The sequence below is a fragment of the Rana temporaria genome, chromosome 1 (assembly GCF_905171775.1).
Source record: "Rana temporaria chromosome 1, aRanTem1.1, whole genome shotgun sequence".
NCBI classification, from domain to species: domain Eukaryota; kingdom Metazoa; phylum Chordata; class Amphibia; order Anura; family Ranidae; genus Rana; species Rana temporaria.
The window spans coordinates 319,092,077-319,113,317 of record NC_053489.1 but is presented as its reverse complement, the minus strand read 5'-3'; the positions used below and the strand labels follow the sequence as shown (position 1 = coordinate 319,113,317).

Here is a 21,241-nt window from a genome sequence, read left to right as displayed (position 1 = left end):
GGTGACCAAGTCACAGTAGGCAGGCAGTGTAAGCAGACTGGATATCCCTGTGGTGCTCTTATGTGGCAGCAGGATGATGCTTTCTTCAAGCTCAATAGTGGAAGAGAGCACAAAGAACAGCACTCCACCCAACAGTTTACATCAGTGCTGAATTCCTCAGCCTTACCCTATAGAGCTGTAAAGCAGTGGTAATGGGAAATTTCAAAAGGCTCACAATTATGCTATGAGGTAGCACCCAGCGCTTCAACCTGACCCACCTTAATCATTGACACAGTCACTCCTGAGGCTGTCACAGCCAACGTGTACGTCTGGAAAGTGTACAATGCCCAGTGCCTGGAGGTCACATTCCAAGCACATACAGTCCAGCAAAGTCCAGATACAGCCTCAACTATAGAAACAGAAATACCATCCTCCGTCTAAGTAGGGAGAAGGGGGAACATCCCATTCGGTAACAAAATGATCGCCATCTTCCCTGACTTCTTGGCAGACGTGCAGCGCAGACGTTTTACAGAAGCCAAGCGGCGACTCCGCGTCAAACATTAAATACGCTATGCTCTTCTTGGCATGCTTGAGAGTGGAAGAAAACAGGGTTCACGGCTTTTACCTGGCTTGAGCGACAGGAGACCAACAGCTAAGTACAGTGGGGAAGAGAGGTCCATACCATAAACTTGATCACTAGCCACATTCCATTGCATTTGTGAGGAGTCACAATCCATACAGCCTCAACTGACATATGGAGGCCAAGGAAACCCTATAGCCTTTAAGGTCAGCCCAATATTCCCTTTATCCTATATTCACTATTTTTCTTTTTGAAGCTCTTCCTGGCGGAAGAAACCTCACCTGCTTACGAAGAAGCTCACTCCCCCTGGTGAGCAGTCATATGCCAGGGTTTGACAAATTTACTTGGAATCTAGGAGTCAGCTAAAAAAAGTTAGGAGCCAGAAAACGTGCCTCGTCGCGCGCTGAAGCGAACACATACCTGAGTAGCGCCCGCATATGTAAATGGTATTCAAACCACACATGTAAGGCATCGCCGTGATCGTTAGAGCAATAATTCTAGCCCTAGACCTCCTCAACTCAAAACATGCAACCTGTAGAATTTGTTTTAAACGTCGCCTATGGAGATAAAGGGTAAAAGTTTGTCGGCATTCCACGAGCGGACGCAATTTTGAAGCGTGACATGTTGGGTATCAATTTACTTGGCGTAACATTATCTTTCACAATATATAAATATAAAAAAAAATTGGGATAACTTTACGGTCTTATTTTTTAATTAAAAAAAAAAAAAAAAAAAAAAAGTGTATTTTTTCCCCAAAAAAGTGCGCTTGCAAGACCGCAGCGCAAATACGGCGTGACAGAAAGTATTGCAATGATCGCCATTTTATTCTCTAGGGCGTTAGAATAAATATATATAATGTTTGGGGTTCCAATTAGAGGGAAGGAGATGGCAGTGAAAAAACAATTTAAGAAATGCCGTTTTACTTGTAATGCCAATGGAAACCACCAGATGGGGCCAGGTCACAGAAGGAACCCTGGGCCTTCACAAGGCTGCAAAGCCGCAGCCTCAATTACCGGCCATCGTGGGCCCGCCGTGGTCGCAGAGAGACACAGGATCCTGTGCCTCCGTGCGCCCCCACCTCCCGCGACCGCCGGTAATTGAGGCCGTGGTTTTGCGGCCTTGTAGGCCACGGTCTCAATTACCGGCGGGCGCCAGGTCACAATTTGTCGCAATTGCGACCAGATTTTGTCGAGCCCTGTCATATGCCATGTTACGCTGAACAGCAAAGTTTCACCCCTTCAACCTGAGTTGGAACACATTGCTACATATGTCGGTTTTCACAGCCTATCAACTCTTTAAATGTATGGGCCTATTGGGTGCGGAACACTTTAGCGTTATTGAGGCCTCCTTAGTTTTTTTTCTGCCGTTGGACAATGCTGTACAAATGTTGGGAACTATGCCTGCACAAGTTGGGGACAGGGCGGGGGGGTTATGCATTTTAAATTGTTAAGAATTATGCAGATACGCAAAGCAGAAATCAATGGTACTGGTCAAAAGCCATACAAGGCAATGTATCGGTGGGGGTTCTGAGCACCCCAGAGCCCCAAAATGCTCCCCTTTTTTCCTATGGTCACTCTAAAGTTCCTTACTAGGAATAAAATCAAACAGACGGCTGTGTTCTTTGTCCTTAAAAAACAAAGCTGATATTATAGTACTTGTGGAAACGCATACTGAAGGCAGGCTACAGCTAGCTCTCAAACGCCCTTGGATAGGCTGGGAATACCATTCTGCCTACACCACCCATTCACAAGGTGTCCAGCTTCGTAGCAAAATCTACCCATTTTGAGCTCCAGGGTTTTGCATTAATGCATTAAGGTGAAAAAACACCTTGCACTCTCGGGCCCCCAGCTCCCTCTTTTTACTTACCTGATCCACGAAACTCCATGGGTGTGATCCCGCGATAGTTTCCCTTAGCTTGAGGCGGCACTTTGGAGATTGACAGCAGCAGGAGCCAATGGCCAAGCTATCAAATCAATGACGCGGCACGCCGGGCCCGAGTAAGTCGGCGGCTATGGCCGCCCACTATCACAGGAGCGTGCTTGCAAGCCAACCCCCCCCCCCCCTGGCTGTTGCAGGGAGGACTTCAATCTCACACATTTTAAGGACTGTACATCCCAATGCATAAGCCTTCTCCTATTTTTCCTTAACACACCGCTCATGTCCAGAATAGACCTAATCCTCATTTCCAGTTCCCTCCTCCCCAGACTGCAGGCCTCGCCCCAAAAGTATCAGAACACAGTCCCTGCTGGACCACCCTTAAACAGCATCATGACTGTCCTCCAGCTATGTGGTGGTTAAACCCATTCTGGCTTACACTGCTACCAGAGGACAAAGATGTCACTGAAGACAGGGGGACAATTTGTTGGCTAATGAAGGACAGCCCCTCTACATATAGTCTGGGATACCTTTAAGTTACATATTAGATCCACACTGACTATGCGCATAAAAACAGATTAAAATGTACCTCGGAGCTGGATGTGCAATGGGCGACTGCTGATTTAACATCCGCAGAGAGGGCATTCCTTGATGACCCCACTGTAGACTAGGCAAAAAATTACAATCCAGTATTGTTGCACAACTGCATTATGAGAAGTCTAAAAACAAGCATTTTTTCCAGAAACTAAAAGATGTTTGAGCATGGGGACTGCGAGGAGAGACCTCCAGTTGTCATCTCGCTCTGAACTAGAGACAACGTGCTAGTAACTGATCCTAGCCAAGTCACTGCAATCTTCAAGACCTTTTTTGGCACACTGAACACGTCTACGATACAAATATGGAAACATTCCTCAATGAGGTGCAAATTCAGCGACTAACCGACCAAATGACAGAGCTTGAAAAGCCACAGACAGTAAAAAAAGATAACCAAAGCTATTGCCCAATTCCCTAGATTTAAAAACTACCAGGCTCTTATGGTATTGCCCATCGAGCTATATTCTCAATACTCAAAACTTCCTAAACTATATAACTGCATCTTCGAGGACTTTCGCCTACCTCCTTCCATGCGAGAAGCACTGATAGTGCCAATTCCCAAAACCGGTAAAGACCCTGAACTCCCGGGAATCATACCACCCATCTCCCTGCTGCAGGTGGATGCCAAGATCCTTGCCATCCACCTCAACAGTCATCTTATGCCTTGTACATGAGGACCAATCTGGATTTATGCCAGGTAGAAACACATCCTTCAACCTCAGGCGGTTGCTCAATTTGCAATCCCCTCATGACAACGCAGGCTCCAGAATGATTGTTGCCTTGGACACCTCTAAGGCATTACTCGGAGTGGCGATACCTTTGGGTCTGCCTGGCAAGGTTTGGGTTAGGACCTAGTTTCATTAAATAGGTGCAACTACTATACCAGGCCCCTGAGGCCAAAGTACTGCCAAATGGGTGGAGCTCAGACAAATGCCCCCTCACTAGAGGCACATGACACGGTTGTCCACTTTCCCCACTAGCTGCGGAACCGTTAGCAATAGCACTATGCTTTTACCCCAACATAGTCGGCTTACGAGTTGGACATATAACCGAAAAGGTTAGCACTTACGCTGATGACACCCTACTATATCTAGATGGCTCAACCGACACGCCTTGCCCAACGCCCTGACTTTGATACAATGCTTTTGCTCCTTCTCAGGCCTCAGAATTAACTGGGACAAGTCCCAAATACTCCAAGACAATTTCCCAGTAACTCTGGATCAGTCTGCCTTACCCTTACAAAGAGTAGATCAAATATCTTTGAATAAAGATCTGGGTCCCTGCTGACTATATTATACAGCCTCTGATTTCACTGCTTAAACACAGATATGGGTGCAATAAAATCCTTTGACTTAGAGCTGGGTTCGAGCTGCCAACTCCTATGCTCTTCAGGTACTTACAAGTCCGACATCCCCCAACTGGACAATAATCCCATAAAGGACACGATTAGAAGCACGGACCCAAAAAAACTAATCTTCACCTATAGCATGTTGCTACTACACCTATCCTCCACATCAGCTTATGAGCTGAAAACTAGGTGGGAAAGAGACATTGGAACAGAGGATGAGGTGTGGAGCGAGGCCCTAGATACATGTAAAACTAGTTCCCCCCCAAACTGATCGCCTCACACAGCTTTACATACTCCACCATTCTTATCGCACTCCCCTCCTAATATCTAAATACTAAACGAGACCCGTACTGCGCTGTGCCCGATGTGTAACCTGGACACAGGCACATTCTAACATTTAATCTGGAGCTACCCCAGAATAGTTATGCTGGGCACATGTTGTACAGTTCCTACACGATACCATGGGCTCCCCACTTACACTATATCCAAACCTTGCCTACTGGGGATATACCCAGAGTTATTTTTAAATCAACCCCTCTTCTATGCACGGAAGGTCCTGGCAAGACAGTGGGTGAGGGCCAGTTCTGTTGTAAAATGCGTATCTGCCAATGTTCTGTAACACGAAAGTACACAAAATGCTTACCAAGAGACCGGTTGTTATATATCTGACATTTCCCCCCCAAGTATACACCATTTGTGAATTTTTTTTTTTTTTTTTAATAGAAGCAAAAAAAAAAAAAAAGTGTTCCAATCTCAGCATGTTACCTGTATAGAAGACACCTGGGAGCCAGAGGGCTCACCGACAGTGATCAAATACTTAGTTCACTCATTAAAAATGCTAATTTAAAACTTTTAAAATGTTGATCATTTTTTTGTCAGTGGGCAATGTACAAAATCAGCAGGGGGGTCAAATTCCCCCCTCACTGTAGACAGCCAAAATGATTGGCTGTAACCTGCTGACAAACTTGTGCAAAAATCACAGTACAGGTCAACAGTGATTTTTACAGGTAAAAATGTACTGCTGGCGGCCATCAAGGAGGTTAAACACTAGCTGACGGTTGCTTCAAAGTCACTAAATTTTCTACACTATTACACATTTGGTGGGACTGTAGCTACATACAACCATTCTGGAAAGACGTTCATGATTTAATCTCTCACATTACAACTTTTGTCCCTAATTTTACAGCTGCTCAATATTTATTACACCATAGTTCTCTATCGCAATCTGCCTATAAAAAAAAAAATCAATCCTACCACATCTTATTAATGCCGCTAAGCTATGCATTCCTATTCATTGGAAAAAATCGAACTCCCCCTTCCGTATCTGAATGGCTGAGAAAAATTGAACATATTGCCGACATGGAAAATCTAATCTGTCAGACGAAAGACACTCCCACTAAATGTTATGATAAATGGGCGTGTTGGCTGAATTTAGTCGCTTATCTAATGCTTCTTCATAACATTCTCAGATTGATTGCTATCTTGTATGTTGATTGCTATCTTGTATGTTCTACTTTTATTTCACAATGTATTGCATGATTTCTATCCCACTTCTCTTCCCCTCTTTTTCCCTACCCCCCCTTTGCTGTACAACTTACTATATATAGCAAAGTTATTAATTTGATTATTCAATGCTATCTATGGTATTTATTGCATCCATTATCGTTGGTTACACAATGTGAATTTGTTATATTCATTTTTGCTCTTATTCAAAAATTTTAATAAAATATTTGGCATCAAAGTCACTCAATTTTCTAAAAGGTTTGCAAATGTTTAGCGAGCCTTATAGCACCAAAAGCAGCTAGAAAAGTTAAACACGGCTGCATTTTCAAAATGTGTGTGCAATAAAATGCACGCTGCAACCAAAATATCCACATTTCTGGCTTAGCCATTTGCTTGCACATTCCACACAATTGCCTAAATTTACATATTGTGTAATTTAACAAGATTGAATTTGGCCATACATGAACGAATTGAAACTTGACTGAATTTAGATCTGCATGCACCACTTTCCTGTGCAACGGAAGCTGGTCGTTAGACCAACTTCTGTTAAAGGGGCCCTGTTAGAAAACAAGCACTAGGATCAGAGCATGCTGCCAATAGCAGCACTGATCAGTGTATTCTGACAGCAGGGAAGTCAGTCAGAATTCAAAGACAGCAGGAAAGAGCCACCTCAAAATATGTGGCTGCTGGCTAAACAAAAAGGCGGCAGCAACGTTTGCCAATGAATCTTAAATAACCCCACATTATATTACTAAGCAAATTTCTAAATACCATCAAGTCATATAAACCAAATTAAATCTGCGCATACCAAATCCCCCCCCCCCCCCCCCCCCCCAACACCCAGATTAAGTCAATAGCGTATGCACTAAGATTTTGTAGACACCAAAGCCTTTAAAAAAGAAAAATTTGCACAAGTTGATCATTTACAACAAATTTATTTAAACCATGAGGCTTTATTTCTGGCTGGATTCAGATTTAGATGTGGAGGCTCTCAGTGATGAAAGTCTACGCCTCTTGGCAATCTGTTCCTGGCGCTTCTCCTTTGCTTCCTAAAGGGAGGATAAAAATAAATAAATAAATAAATAAATCAGTTGGCATTCAGCTGAAATGAGGCCTGCTAGAAAATTTAATGGATAGTACAACACTAAGCTAAACGTGGGATAGACTCCTTAAAGTGGAAGTAAACCCTCCTATTGTTTTCAGCCAAGGAAGCTGCCATCTTTGCCTCTGTTTAATCTGCAACTGCCATGATGCTGCACATGTGATCAGTTATGAAACCAGCCATTGGATGGTTTGACAGTTTGGTTGAGAGCACAAGCAAATGTGACATCTAGCATTTCCAGCATGCCGGGAATGTTGACTGTTTTTTAAACTATCAAATCGATGGGTTTACTTCCGCTTTAACCAAGATTATTATACAGGATTTACATAGCGCCAACAGTTTATGTAGCAAAGCCATAATGGGAAAACCAAGTTGATTTTTAGCAACTTGAGAGCAAAAACATGACTTTAAGACAGCTAAATTATGACTCATGGAAAAAAATGCACACTTTACAAAGACCCTGGGAGATTTGGTTTCAGAGAAGTGGAATTATTGAACGTACCTTTGTTCTCTTAGCAAGGAGCTTGGCATACTCTGATGCTTCCTCCTTATTCTTCTGAGTGCGCTGCTTCTTCAGGGCGATACGTCTGCGCTTGTGTTGAAGAACTCTAGGCGTTACAAGACGCTGGATCTTGGGGGCCTTAGTCCTGGCCTTCTTCCCTAGGGACAATGAAAGTTATAATCAATAATCTGCCACCTACATTGTTTAAATTGGATGAAATAGAGCACTTTGTTCATTGCAAACAGGTTTTTGCCATTCAATATTTGTTGATATTTTGAGGGGGGGGGGGGGTATTCTGTCATACATTGATGCCATACTTTGCTCAGGGGGCCTGTCTTCAAAGGATTATTCCCCATGTTTAATCACCCGAAGGTACCAGCCTATAACCCAGACTTCTAGGAATAGCCAGCCTGAATGATTAAAAGTTGTATACACAAGCATGCAGTCACAAAATATATAGCAGTTTGATAAATCTAAGATCATTTGTAAAAACATGGAAAGAAATCAAATTGGATAGAATGGAGCTGTTGCCAACAAAGCCCACACCACATACTCCGTTTTATCTTCCCTGGTAGTAGAAAAGATCACTTTTAGCTAGGGGTGCAACGGATCAGAAAACTCACGGATCGGATCGATCCTCGGATCAGTGGTCACGGATCGGATCATTTTCGGTTCGGCAAAAAAAAAAAAAAAAAAAAAAAAAAAAAGACAAATCTTGTTACACCCACCAGAGTTTTAGATTTCACAGTTATTCTCAACACAAAACGGAGCTTATGTGCTTAAATACAGTGCTTGGAAATCCGACGGACTGTTTATTGCTAATGTGACAGAACACCTCTGATTTTCACATTAAATTTAACATTTAAACAGTCCGTCGGATTTACAAATATTGTATTTAAGTGTATAAGCTCTGTTTTGTGATGAAAATAACTGAATCTAAAACTCTGTTGGGTGTAATAAAAGATGTCCACTTGCCCCCTAATCACATTCACTATTACTCCGGTGTCACCCCCACCCCCCTCCTCTGGTGTAAAGACAGCCATGCTCCCCGGGTGATGGTGTAGCTCCTACCGGCAGAGCTCACAGATGATGTCTCCACATGTCTGCAGGCAGTCCCGGGACTGTAGTGAGCACGCTGAGGCGGGGAGGCGTGTCACGCTGTGCTCTGGGCTCTGACAAGCACACAGGGGTGGGGCAAGATGACCCGTTCGGATCACGGATCGGTGACGATCCGTTGCACCCCTATCTTAGACCCAGAGCTGGGATGGACTTCTCGATCACATAGTTGCTGGGATTGGCCATCACATGATCAGGAGCTCATCCTAGAAATCATAGTGTCTGTGACAGTGCGGTCACCTGGGTGATAGTGAGCACGCTCTCATTACAGAAACCTCGGCTGTCATGTGTGCGCTACGATTCGCCATCCCCACCACCACACGTGTGTCACATTATCAGCAACAGGTTAAAAGGAGAACTCCAATAACAGTAACAGACATATAGGGAGAGGGGTCACTACATGGGACTCTCATATCACAGGACAGGATGACTGGAGGACTCCTATACAAAGTCACTACTCACCTGTAGATAAGTCTGAGAGTGTGAGGTGCCCACTAATGGAGGAATGCATTACTGCAGATGAGGGGAGCACTCTTCCACCTCAGCGGTAAGAAGAGGCTCTGGGCAGGGCGTGTGACACGGAGCTATGCCAGTCTGAGCGGCCACCGAACTACACTGAGGACCGGGTAAAAGGAGAGCGTTCTATGGAGGTGAGCTGCCCGTCTGGGCCCCCCCCCCCCCCCAAGCCACCAGCTACACACAGAGAGCGCCGAGTAACTACAACTCCACACTCGGCTACTTTCGGCAACAACCCCGCCCACGCCCTCCTCCAGCCGGCTCCGCCAATCACAACATGGCGCAGGGAGGGACACTTCCAGCCCCGCTCTGTGATTGGTTTTCCGCCCAGTGAGCGCTGGGTTTGTCTCTCGGGTATACATTCTGAGCTGGAGGTGACACACGATGGTGGCCAATCCGTGAGCGCTCCGCGTGGTGTGCCGATCCGAACGGGGTGACCCGTTCGGATCACGGATCGGTGACGATCCGTTGTACCCCTACTTTTAGCTCTTTTTTTTTTAATGCCAATAACCAGCTACTTTTGAGTCCCCAGTTGACTTCTAAAGACTATCTCCATAGGTATAAAAACTCAAATCTCAAAAGGAGCAGCATCACAGCGTTAAACAGGTTCTTCCGTTTAAAAATAAGGAATAGGACACTCGCCTGTCCAAGGATCCAGCGCCATCCTCACCCAGGCCTGTGCTACGTCAGGTACCTGGCACCAACGGGTTTACTAAGGGAAGTGGCTACTTGCAGCTTTGCGAGTGGACCCTGCAGCCTTCTGGAACCTGTGATGTGTCCCAGAAGGCTGCGGGGAGGAGAGAACTTTCACTCAAATTCCCTAGGCAGTCAAAGTGGATACCCACTTCCTTCCCTCCTCCCACTTTTTGGAAAGGCATTAAAGCAAACTTTTAAGGGCGAAGATTCGCTTTAAGAAAACTGCCAGGACAGGGACTTCATGAATTCTCACTAGTCTTTTTAAATGTTTATTATTCCTTTAGGGCTTGACAAAGCCCAGGCGCCAGGTTGCAACAGCGACCGAAAGTTGCGTCCTGGCGCTTGGGCTACACTGCAGCAGCTGGCACGTGCCGTTTATCAGTGCTGCCTATCAGCGCACATCAGTGAAGGAGAAAAATATCCTATTGGCAAAACCTTAATTTTATTTTTTTATATTAGTCTTTCGCTTGGCATCAGGCGTGAACAATTCTTCTTGCCCGACGCCCTGGACATGGCAGTTCTTGGTGTCGAGCAGAAGATGGGGAAAAAAAAAAAACTTTTAGCTGGCTACTAGATTCTATACAAATTTTTCAAACCCTGCTTTAGGGGACCACATGTACAATCTGTCCTTTCATTGCTAAGCAGCGAGGTCAGATAGTTCCCTTTCCCGACAATGCTGTTAGAAAGACAAAATGATTTGTTAAATATACTGCCAGGGAGCAGCACTGTCTATAATATAATAAGGCTTACCTATATAGGTACTGTAAATATCTCCTAAATGTGCCCTGTTTAGGAGACATTTACTGTACACACAGTGTGCGACGTAACCAGCGCATGCAATTTGAAGGAATGGCCACTTAAAACAAGGGTATAGTAAGGGTACAATGAGACATGGCAAGACCCCATCACAGACATGACTCCTAGAGGCAGAGGCATGATGGGATATGTAGTTTCACCACAGCTGGAGTGCCGAAATTGCCTACCCTTGCTTTAGAGTCCTGTGCCACAAACTGCGGCCCCCACGTTCATGCGCGGGAGTGAAGTCATCGCAGCTCTGGCCAGTCACACAGCCGAAGTCTACAGACCAGCAAGTAAGACAAGGTGAAGATGGAAGCGCCTGCAGCGGTGACAGCTCGGCACTGGAAGGAATGCGATGCATACAAGCACGTTAACTTTCAGGTTGGAAGAAAAATAACCCCCCCCCCCCCCCCCAAAAAGCAATCCAAACAGTGATGGCTAGACTGATTCAGAGCAACTACAAAACAAATTCTTGTGGGATTTTCCCAATCTGCGGTTGTCAGTACCTACAGAAACGCTACCATGGTCAGCCAAGACTCATTTGTGCACCAGGGGAGCTCAAACTGGACATATGGTATTAAAAAAATATTATATATATATATATATATATATATATATATATATATATATATATATATATATATATATATATATATATATATATATATATATATATATATATATATATATATAAAAAAAAGATGGTCTGGAGTAAGGAGATTGCATGCTCCGCATACACGTAGCCACATCGGTGCTACCGCATACGCCTCGCTTGCTGTACCCAAAAGCCTCTAGTCCCCCGGCAGGGAACACCCCATGGGTACCTATGGTGTCTTTTTCCCCACCACCATAACGGAAGCAAACAAACCAGACGAAGGACAGATGAGCGTTACCTTCTTATTGTTTTTGCGAGTTGCTTGATTTTGGCGCAATACAGAGCGATTGAACCACTACACTTGGATGACACTTGTGTGTTCCTTTTTGTCATTCATAAAAAACAGTTATGCTTCTACCTCTACAGAACAATCTGCCTGAACCGTTTGTTTTTTTTCTTTTATATGGACTTTTAAAATTACTGATTTTATGGTGTTTTTATGTTAGGCTGACACCCTGTGGTTCTGCCATCCCTTTTTACCACCCCTTTTAAACAGAAGAGCTACTGTAGCTCAAATTTCTGGAAAAGTTTTGTTAGAACACAGTGCATCGCAGGTTGCTGCATATCAGGTCAGCAGGGGCAACCCAACAGCTCTGTCTCCATAACCAAAAGTGCCTACACAATGGGCACAGAGGATCAGGTAGGCAAGACTAGTTTTCCAGTCCCGTAGACAGAGGTTTCGATAGGTACTTCCTGTCCCACTTCCTCCTTCCATCGCGTAGCCGCCTAGGCAACCCCTGCCTCTCTGCAATCTTCTGCGACACGTCACAAAAGATTGCCTAGCTATTAGGAGAGTGCATGCGTGCCCACAGTAGCAACTGTGCCGGAGGAGGGAGAGGTGCAAGGCTTCGGTCAGGCAGCCGCATCGCTGGACAAGTGATTTTATCAAAACATTCAGCAGTTACACTTTTTGTAGCTGCCGGTTAATAACTTACAAAACAGTGGAACTTTAAAACTGCATGCGCAGTAATATTGCACAAAACAATGGAACCTAAAAAATATTTTGGCTATGCTTTAAAAGCCTTTACAGCTCAGCTGTTTAGAGTTACCTGTGAGCTCTGGTGCTAGATTTCCCTCACAGACTTTCACAGCGATACCCGACGAGTGATGCAATCATAATTTATATACACATGTGCACCCTGGGTAGAGTTTGCATTTGCAGGTGTGTGCAGGGCAGCAGGGAGTTAAATTTACTTTTTTTTTTTAATATACATTTTAATAACATATTCCACAATGTTTTTAATTTAACCATATTGCTTTCAAAGGGGTTAACAAAGGGGTGTCCAAATTTTTTTCAAAGAGGGACAGATTTGATGAAGTGAACATGCGTGAGGTTACCATTTGCCTGACATTCTTAGAACCATTAGAATTCGGTCCAAGTGTGTCCGTTCGAGCATTAATACACTGCTCAACAAGAATTCTCTTGCCTTTGTAGCGCTCGTCCGACGAATGCTCGGCTTTTTAGGGGTACCCCCACACATTGGAAAACCTGGGGTGCTTTTGGTGCAGGAAAAAAAAAAAAAAAAAAAAAAAAGTCAGGGACTTCTTTCCCTGCATTTTTGTGGGAAGCCCAATGAAATTAATGGGCTGTCCTACGCGCAGCCACACAGATGTGAAACCAAGGGCTTGTTCACATGTCATGTTGGAGGGGCAGTAAAGCCACATGGTTCAGCTGTTTACCACCCCCAACTTCCCCCCTTCGCTGCAGAGGCAGCAGCTGGGGGTGTAAACATGCCGTAGCTGAAGGTATAACCAGACTGAATGGGGCTGCACTGCCCTGCAACTGTGTGCATTGCACTGTTGCGGTATAGTGATGCTGCATTTACAGGCTTTAAACAGGTGTCGAGGAGGCAACATAATGCCTCTTTACTGCCTGTCAAATGCCTCTGAAAAGTGATCTGTGCATGATTGCTTTTCAGAGGAGCAGCAGTCCTGGCAGCCATCACAAACAAGCCCTACAAAAGCAGTTCTGATGTTACATGAATTGGGGGTCCGGATTAAAAGTAACAGACACGCGCACAAAGCCCTTTTAAAACGAATTACCTTTCCAGTTTCCTCATTCAGCCGGGTACTGCACTCTAGGTGGAAGCAGAGAGCACAGCACACTACCCTGCACTTTCACTTGGGCTGACGGAGCTTCTCACAGTGCCGATGTATAGTTTAGCAGGGGGATCGGCAGATGTGGCTCATCCGACAGCCCTTCTCTCCTCGGATCCTGCAGCACACTCAAAAACCAGGCGGGCCATTCAAAGCCGGACTGCGGGCTGGACTTTGGACATCCCCGGACTAGACTAATATATCTTTACATTGTCCAAAACTCCTGTGTGAGTTTTGGTTCTTTAACCACTTAAGCTCCGGACCATTTTGCAGCCAAAGGACCAGGCCCTTTTTTTGCGATTCGACACTGCGTTGATTTAACTGACAATTGCGCGGTCGTGCGATGTGGCTCCCAAACAAATATGGCGTCCTTTTTTCCCCCACAAATGGCTTTCTTTTGGGGGGTATTTGATCACCTCTGCGGTTTTTATTTTTTGCGCCAACAAAAATAGAGCAACCATTTTGAAAAAAAAATTGCAATATTTTTGACTATAATCATCCCCAACATTTATAGCGTCTACAAAATAGGGGATAGTTTTATGGCATGTTTATTAATTTTTTTTTTTTTTTACTAGTAATGGTGGCGATCAGCGATTTTTTACCGTGACTGCGACGTTATGGCTGACACATTCGACACTATTTTGGGACCATGTCATGTTCACAGTAATCCGTGCTATAAAAATGCACCGATTACTGTGAAAATTACACTGGCAGTGAAGGGGTTAACCTGTAAAGGGGGGGGTGTGTAAGTGTGACCTAATGTGTGTTTCTTACTATAGGGGGCGTGGCTTGGCGTGTGATGTCACCGATTGTCGTTCCCTATGAGAGGGAACAGACGATCAGTGACAGGGCTCACTAGGAAGCACGGGAGAGGTTTACACTTACCTCTCCCCATTCTTCAGCTCTGTGACCCGGATCGCTTATGCCCAGCCAATGTATATCAGCGTGAGGCGGTCCTTATGCGGTTAACCACTTCAATACAAAGCACTTACGCCTCTTCCTGCCCAGGACAATTTTTAGCTTTTAGAGCCGTCTTACTTTGAATGACAATTGCGCAGTCATGCAACATTGTATCCAAACTAAAATTGCTTTAATTTTCTTACCACCAAAAGAAAGCTCTATTTTTTGGATTTTTTCACCTCTGCTTTTTTTTTTTGCTAAACTAAAAAAAAAGGACCAAAATTGTTTTATTTTTTTCGTTTTGGTCATAAAATCTTGTTTTCCCCCTTTCACCAACAAGCACTGATATGTAGAATTGATGGGCAGCAATGATATGCAGCACTGAAGATGAGGTATAGACAGGTGATACTGCTGGGCAGTTATTGGCACTGTGGTGGGCAGCGATTGGCACTTGCATAGTTTATTATTTGGGGACTTGTTTGCAGGGGATGTTTACATTAGAGGGGGCTGTGCTGATAATCAATGTGCCAATTATCAGCACAGACCCCCCCTCTGACAGGGAGAGCTGCCAATTGGCTCTGTCAGCGTGAACCGAGAAATGCTGTTTACCGACACTTCCTGGTTCACGCGATGATCAGCTGTGACACGTGGTAAGGAGCCTCCATATCACGATCGGTGATGCGGGCTGTCAGACTGATACACCATAATCGCCGCGCACCCCCACGGACACGCACCGCCATGTCATATGACGCCCAGTCAGGATAGATAACTGAACCACTTCCCAGACGTCAATATGCAATTGACCGGGTGGGAAGTGGTTAAAAGTTTGCTTTTTTTTGTTACTAAAAGCAATCCTTGTACGCTTTTTGTGCATTTCTTAAACCATGAAACTCCGTGGAATAAAAAAGCAAAAAAAAAAACCTAAAAAACAACGCCTTTAGCTAAATGTTTCATACATCCCAGAACGTTTGCACATAAAATCAAGTGTATTATATGGCAACCAGTTATTTGAACTATGCAAATTGAAACAAAAAAAAAAAAAAAAAACAACCAAAACCCATCCAATCCAGAGAAAAGAAAAAAAAATTGCCAGATCACAGTTTTAACAAAAATTAGATGAGCCCAGAGGGGTATATTAACTGCTCCATAGCTGAAGTTTGATGCTGAAGGGGAGGAGCCATTCCACAGTTCATGTCGACTCCACTATCCAGTGGTGTTCTACAATGACAAATCATAAGTGTTGCAGGTTGCATCTGTATGCTCCTCAACTAAACAAGCTCGCCAGCGCAGATTTGCTCAAATGCTACAGAAATCATTAGTAATAACCTAGAGGACACCCACAGAAGGATGTGCTGAAATGGCGAGGAAAACAATACATGGATTGGGCAAGTATTAAGGGAGCTGCACACAAAAAAAAAAAACTTTTCAACCACTTTAAGGATATTTGGTCTCAGGTCCCCTACCACTCCTTGGTCTAAATGCCAACACCATTCGACCAGCAGAGAAATTGTGTATATAATATTAAGCAGGCTATTAAACATACCTTCCTTAGCAAGAGGCTTTCTAACCACATATTGGCGCACATCATCTTCTTTAGACAGGTTGAAGAGCTTGCGGATTCTGCTTGCCCTTTTAGGACCCAAACGACGTGGAACAGTGTTGTCTGTGAGGCCAGGGATGTCCTTCTCACCTACAAAGTAAAAACCAGTATAATCAAACCAAATGTATACCATAAGTGTTAATCGTGTAATGCTTGACATACTGACAGAAAAATGCCTGTGGATAAACATATTACTCACCTTTCCTGACAATCACCAAGTTCAACACACTTAAGTTGGCATCTACAATACAGCCACGCACAGACTTGCGTTTGCGCTCGCCAGTCCTCCTGGGGCGGTAACAGGAGTGACCCTTACTCAATAGCAGACGAACACGGCCATGGGTGAGAACTCCCTGTTTCATGGGGAAACCTTGCTTATCGTTGCCTCCACTGATGCGCACTACATATCCCTATAACAAAAACCAAAGTTTAGATTATCATTCTGCAATGTTAATCAGACAATGCACAGTTTGTGTGCCAAACGCATACATAAATCCAAATACTAAACTTATTAGACATCACACAACCTGCAAAGCAAAAAAAAAAAAAAAAAACACAATTCCTTACCTTCCATTCCTCACCCAAAGGATCAGCTGAAACTTCTGTGGCCATGCGTTTCTCATAAAAAGTACGCAGCTTGCGTTCATCGTCAACTTCAATCAGCTTCTGGCAGCCAGTGGCTGGGAAAGAGATATTAAGCTAAAAAAACAAAAACAAAGAAGTGGTAAGGCCCAGTGTATGAAAAATAAATAAAATCACAGCTACAGAATTTTATGTGCACTAGGTCTACAAAAACCCACTACGAAAAGTCTCACAGGTATTAACATGTTCATTTAAACACCAGTTTTAATATCTATGAATCTACAGCTTTTGTTAAAAAAATAGTACTGGTGACCCTTTGGGGCAACACAGAGGCTTAGCAATTCTGCCTTGCAGCCCTGGGGTCTTCATGGTGTGAATACGGACTACCTGCATGCACTTCCTGTGCTGGCATGGGTTTCCTCTCACACTCCAAAGACACGCTTGTAGATTAGCCTCTTAAAGCGGGGGTTCACCCTTAGAGGGCACTTTTCCCCCTTAGATTCCTGCTCGTTATTACTAGGGGAATCGGCTATTTATTTAAAAATAGGTGCAGTACTTACCCGTTTACGAGACGCATCCTCTCCGTCGCTTCCGGGTATGGGCGTTCCTTCTTGATTGACAGGTTTCCGAGAGGCTTCCGACGGTCGCATCCATCGCGTCACGATTTTCCGAAAGAAGCCGAACGTCGGTGCGCAGGCGCAGTATAGAGCCGCACCGACGTTCGGCTTCTTTCGGCTACGAGTGACGCGACGGATGCGACCGTCGGAAGCCTCTCGGAAGACTGTCAATCACTGTCAAGCGACGGAAGAAGATGCAGCTCGAAAACGGGTAAGTACTGCACCTATTTTAATACAAATAGCCGATTCCCCTAGACCGAACGAGCAGGAATCTAGGGGAAGAAAAAATTTTTTTTTAGAAATGGGTGAACTCCCGCTTTAAAGACCATCCTCATACTACGGCAGGGCAGCTCTATTGCGCGAAACGATGAACCTGTACTTCGTTTCATGCAATAGATACTGTGGGCCCATGAGTGGGTCTTGCGGACTCGATGTCTGCCAGCCACCCGCAATCGCTACACAGAGGCAGAACGGGGGGGGGGGGGTAATCAAGGTAAACAAGGCAGGAGACAACACTGAGATCTGCTGTGCCTAGTGCTCAGGAACCACAGAGGTGATCAAATACCACCAAAAGAAAGCTCTATCTATTTGTGTGTGTGGGGGGGGGGAGATTTTATTTTGGTATGTCGCACGACCGCGCAATTGTTAGTGAAAGTGTTGCGGTGCCATATTGCAAAAATTGGCCTGGTCATTAAGGGGGTAAATCCTTTACCACGGGTTAAAGGAAAGTAAAAAGTGACAAGTTCCCCCAACAGTCAGTGTTGATGACGGAATCCCTCCTGCAGAGCCATTGTGTTCTGCTGGCGGGTGCAGAAGCTGTCCCAGGCTGTCTTCGGGGAGCGTGACGTGCCAGAGCCGGCCGTCAATCACCTTCCCTCTGGATAGAAACGCCCATTCCCCGCGGGGAGTCGGAATCTTCAATATACGATTGCACAGTGAGTACGGGGCTAAAAAAATAAATACAGGCATACTGTAGCTCGCGCTACTATGCCTAATTTTATGCTATAGGGTGAACCCCCGCTTTAAAAGCAGAAAAAAAAAGTGTACAAGTGTAAGGATTTGAGTGACTGACAAGGACCAAATTAGAATGGCAAGACCCGTGTCCACAACCAAAAGGTGCAGAACTGAACCATAGAGCAATGGAAGGACATCTGGTCTAATGAATCCAATTTTATTTTACATCTTGTGGATGGCTAGGTGTGTGCACATTGCTTACATAAGAAAGATGGCACCAGAATGCAATACGGGAAGAAGGCAACCCAGCAGAGTGATACGTTGGACAACCCCTTGGGTCCTGTCATTTATCTGGATGCTACTTGACACATAGAACCTACCTAAAAACAGTATTGCTGGCCAAGAGCACCCCTTTATGGAAACAGTATTTCCAGATAGCAATGGCCTCTTTCGGCAGGATAATGCACCCCGACATAAACATGGTTCAAAAATGGCTTGAACACAAGTGTGAGGTGTTGACTTGGCCTCCAAATTTGCCAGATCTTAATCCAATCGAGCATCTATGACCTAGGTGGCAAACACGAGGCCCGCGGGCCAAATCCAGCCCTCCAGGCCATTTAATGTGGCCCTCGCACCTCTCCTACAGCTGCAAGATAGCTCCAGCCCTCCTCTGGTCCTACTCTAGACCCTTACTTTCTGCTTTCAAGCAATGCATCCAGCTTCTTCCCAACAGCAGCATAAGGAAACGGGGTGCACTGTGATGTAAGGGAGAGTGGGGGACTCAACTCTTGACATCTAATGTAAAGGGGAGGGGATGCGCTGGACATCTAATCTTACAGATACAACCGGCCCTTTTGAGGACAATCATAATGCTGATGCGGCCCACAATGAAATTGAGTTTGACACCCCTGATCTATGGGATGCACTGGAAAAACAAGCCCAATCAATAGATGCCCTACCTCTCAACAAACAGGACCAAAACAACCTGTTACTAATGGCTTGGAGCCAGACACCACAAGATCTAGTGGCATGCATGTCTCGACAGACTAGGGCTGTGTTGGTATCAAAAGGGGAAACCTTCTCAATATCAGGTGGTCATAAATGTTATGGCTGATCGGCATATGTACCTGTAGTAAACTCCTCCTACCTTAAAGCAGAACTTCATCCAAAAAGAACAAGGGAAAGTTCTGCTAGTTGTAAACTACCCAACCTCCCGTACCCACTTCCGTTCAGATACAACTCAGTGATTTGAGCCAAAGTTTGCCCCACTCCGCATTCTGGACTGGAGGACCATTCACAGGTTTCCATTACTTAAGATGCTGTCACCCAATTGAAGAATTGGCTCAGGTGAGGACCCTGGTCAGGTAGGTGTCCTTATAGTAAAAAAAAAAGTCAGGGGGGGGTCATCTAAGATCCTTGCTCAGCCAATTCGTGGTATAGTGTGACAATGTTTTGTCCCCAGTGCTCCTGTGTTATCCTGTCACCCAATAGAAGCTACAAGCAGTTTGTTAACCAGGCTTGGTCCGCTGTTCGTGCCATCAGTAAGCCCACCCTGAGGAATGCCATGCAACCATCAATAAAAGTGCAGTAAAGGCATATTTAAAGATGAAAAGGAATATTTTATTTAATTCATGGTAACTGTTCATGATGCCCAGTGCTTCAAACATTATCCAGTTATGAGTTTACCTCTAGTAAACAAGGCAGGTTATTCCCAATAGGAAGCCTTGGGTGTGTGGCTCCCAGAGACAGCAATATGACAGAAAGTTAGGCAGGTTTTCCCTTCAGTATACACGGAGGAATGAATGGCACTCAGCAGTCTCCTGCACCGACATAGACCTCTATACGAGGCCTGTATACAGCGTATTCCGGGTCTACTCTCACACACACGCCTTGCCATTCACTCTCCAGCACACTGAACAACCCACAGTACACGCTGGCAGGACGTGTACATAGCCCACACCGCCGCCATGTTTCCGTCTAACTTCTGCCGGCTCCGGTCCCCACACAATCCGCTGCCATCCGACCTCTAAACAGTCACCGAGTCGCCCCAGCAGCCAACCGCTGCCTTCCATACACTCAGCCGCACAGTGCCCACACTATATCACCCACGACAAAACGGTACAAGCCAACATTTCAGTCCCTCGTTCCCAGGCTCACCTTCATGTCTGCACAGCCTATCTCAGGTCCCCCGCCGGAAAGAGGCCGAACTTCCGTGCAGCGAGCTCACATAGGGAAGAGGAGAGCGGCCTACGTGACGTCACACGAGAACGGGGAGCCCGAGCATACGCGCCCTCTGCTGGAGGGAGGGCTCTCGCCTTTTAGTTGTAGCTAGATTTTATTTTTTTTGGCAACAGTTATCCTGGAAAGTATACATATTGAAACTACCACACTAATTCAGGAGATCGAGGCACCCACATTCAAAACTAGAAAATATTGTAGGGAACTACTGGAAAGGGGGGTTTTAATGATGCCACAGGTCAATATATTTTTTAATAAAACATTATTTTTGTTTATAACCAAATGTTAAAAAGAGTGAACAATGTTAAAGCTCAAAAATAAAGAAAAACAAATACAATTATCACCACATGGTAAGCAAAGGCGGCTGGGGCTCCATTTTTTTGGGGGGGCGCAAACAAAATCCCAACCCCCCCCCCCAACGTCACTCGCAGACAATGAAATCTGCAGAGGGATAGATTGGATAGGACAGAGATAGATAGAGAGATAAATAGATAATCAGATAGATAGTTAGACAAATAGATAAACAGACAGACAGATAATAAGATAGATAGATAGATAATAAGATAAGGAACAATAATATGCATATAAGGCGATATGTAGCTGTGATGAATTAAAAGGTAAATATTCAAAGTGCCAAGGAACAGAAAAAAATAAATAAATAAATAAATAATAGTGACAAGTTAAATGCTGTGCAAATCAATGAAATGGTCAATAGAGAAACCGCGCTGTACTGCCTGTTTGGCTCTACATGTTTCACCATATTGCTTCTTCAGGAGCTGTAAGGCGTATATTGGCTACAAGGGGACAGAAAAAAAGAAATATAAGATATCAAACATGAACAACAATTTAATACAAAATCATAATATACAGGTGAACATCAAAAATACAATATGTAGATAGAAAGCAAAAAACAAAAACAAGAAAACACACCAACGGGCACATAAAGAGCCCTACTCAAATGGTTTATGGCTCTATGGATCTCACCAAAG

At 44.6% G+C, this 21,241-nt stretch overlaps 1 protein-coding gene across 1 annotated transcript; it reads right to left on the bottom strand.

Moving 5' to 3' along the window:
• Positions 1–6,797: 6,797 nt before the first annotated feature.
• RPS6 (ribosomal protein S6) lies at positions 6,798–20,280 on the bottom strand. The gene is made up of 6 exons (XM_040359860.1): positions 20,172–20,280; positions 16,429–16,560; positions 16,061–16,271; positions 15,805–15,951; positions 7,484–7,641; positions 6,798–6,928 (listed from the first exon to the last, which is right to left on the bottom strand). The coding sequence occupies exons 1-6, from the start codon at positions 20,175–20,177 to the stop codon at positions 6,833–6,835; spliced, it is 750 nt and encodes a 249-aa protein (XP_040215794.1). The 5' UTR covers positions 20,178–20,280; the 3' UTR covers positions 6,798–6,832.
• Positions 20,281–21,241: the final 961 nt, after the last annotated feature.

What these genes read in the sequence shown, in the direction of transcription:
- RPS6 (XM_040359860.1), bottom strand. An exon ending in CTTGGTGATTGTCAGGAAAG is followed by an intron (nt 15,952 to 16,060) that starts GTGAGTAATATG and finishes TTTACTTTGTAG; the next exon opens with GTGAGAAGGACATCCCTGGC. An exon ending in AAAGCCTCTTGCTAAGGAAG is followed by an intron (nt 7,642 to 15,804) that starts GTATGTTTAATA and finishes CATTGTCCCTAG; the next exon opens with GGAAGAAGGCCAGGACTAAG.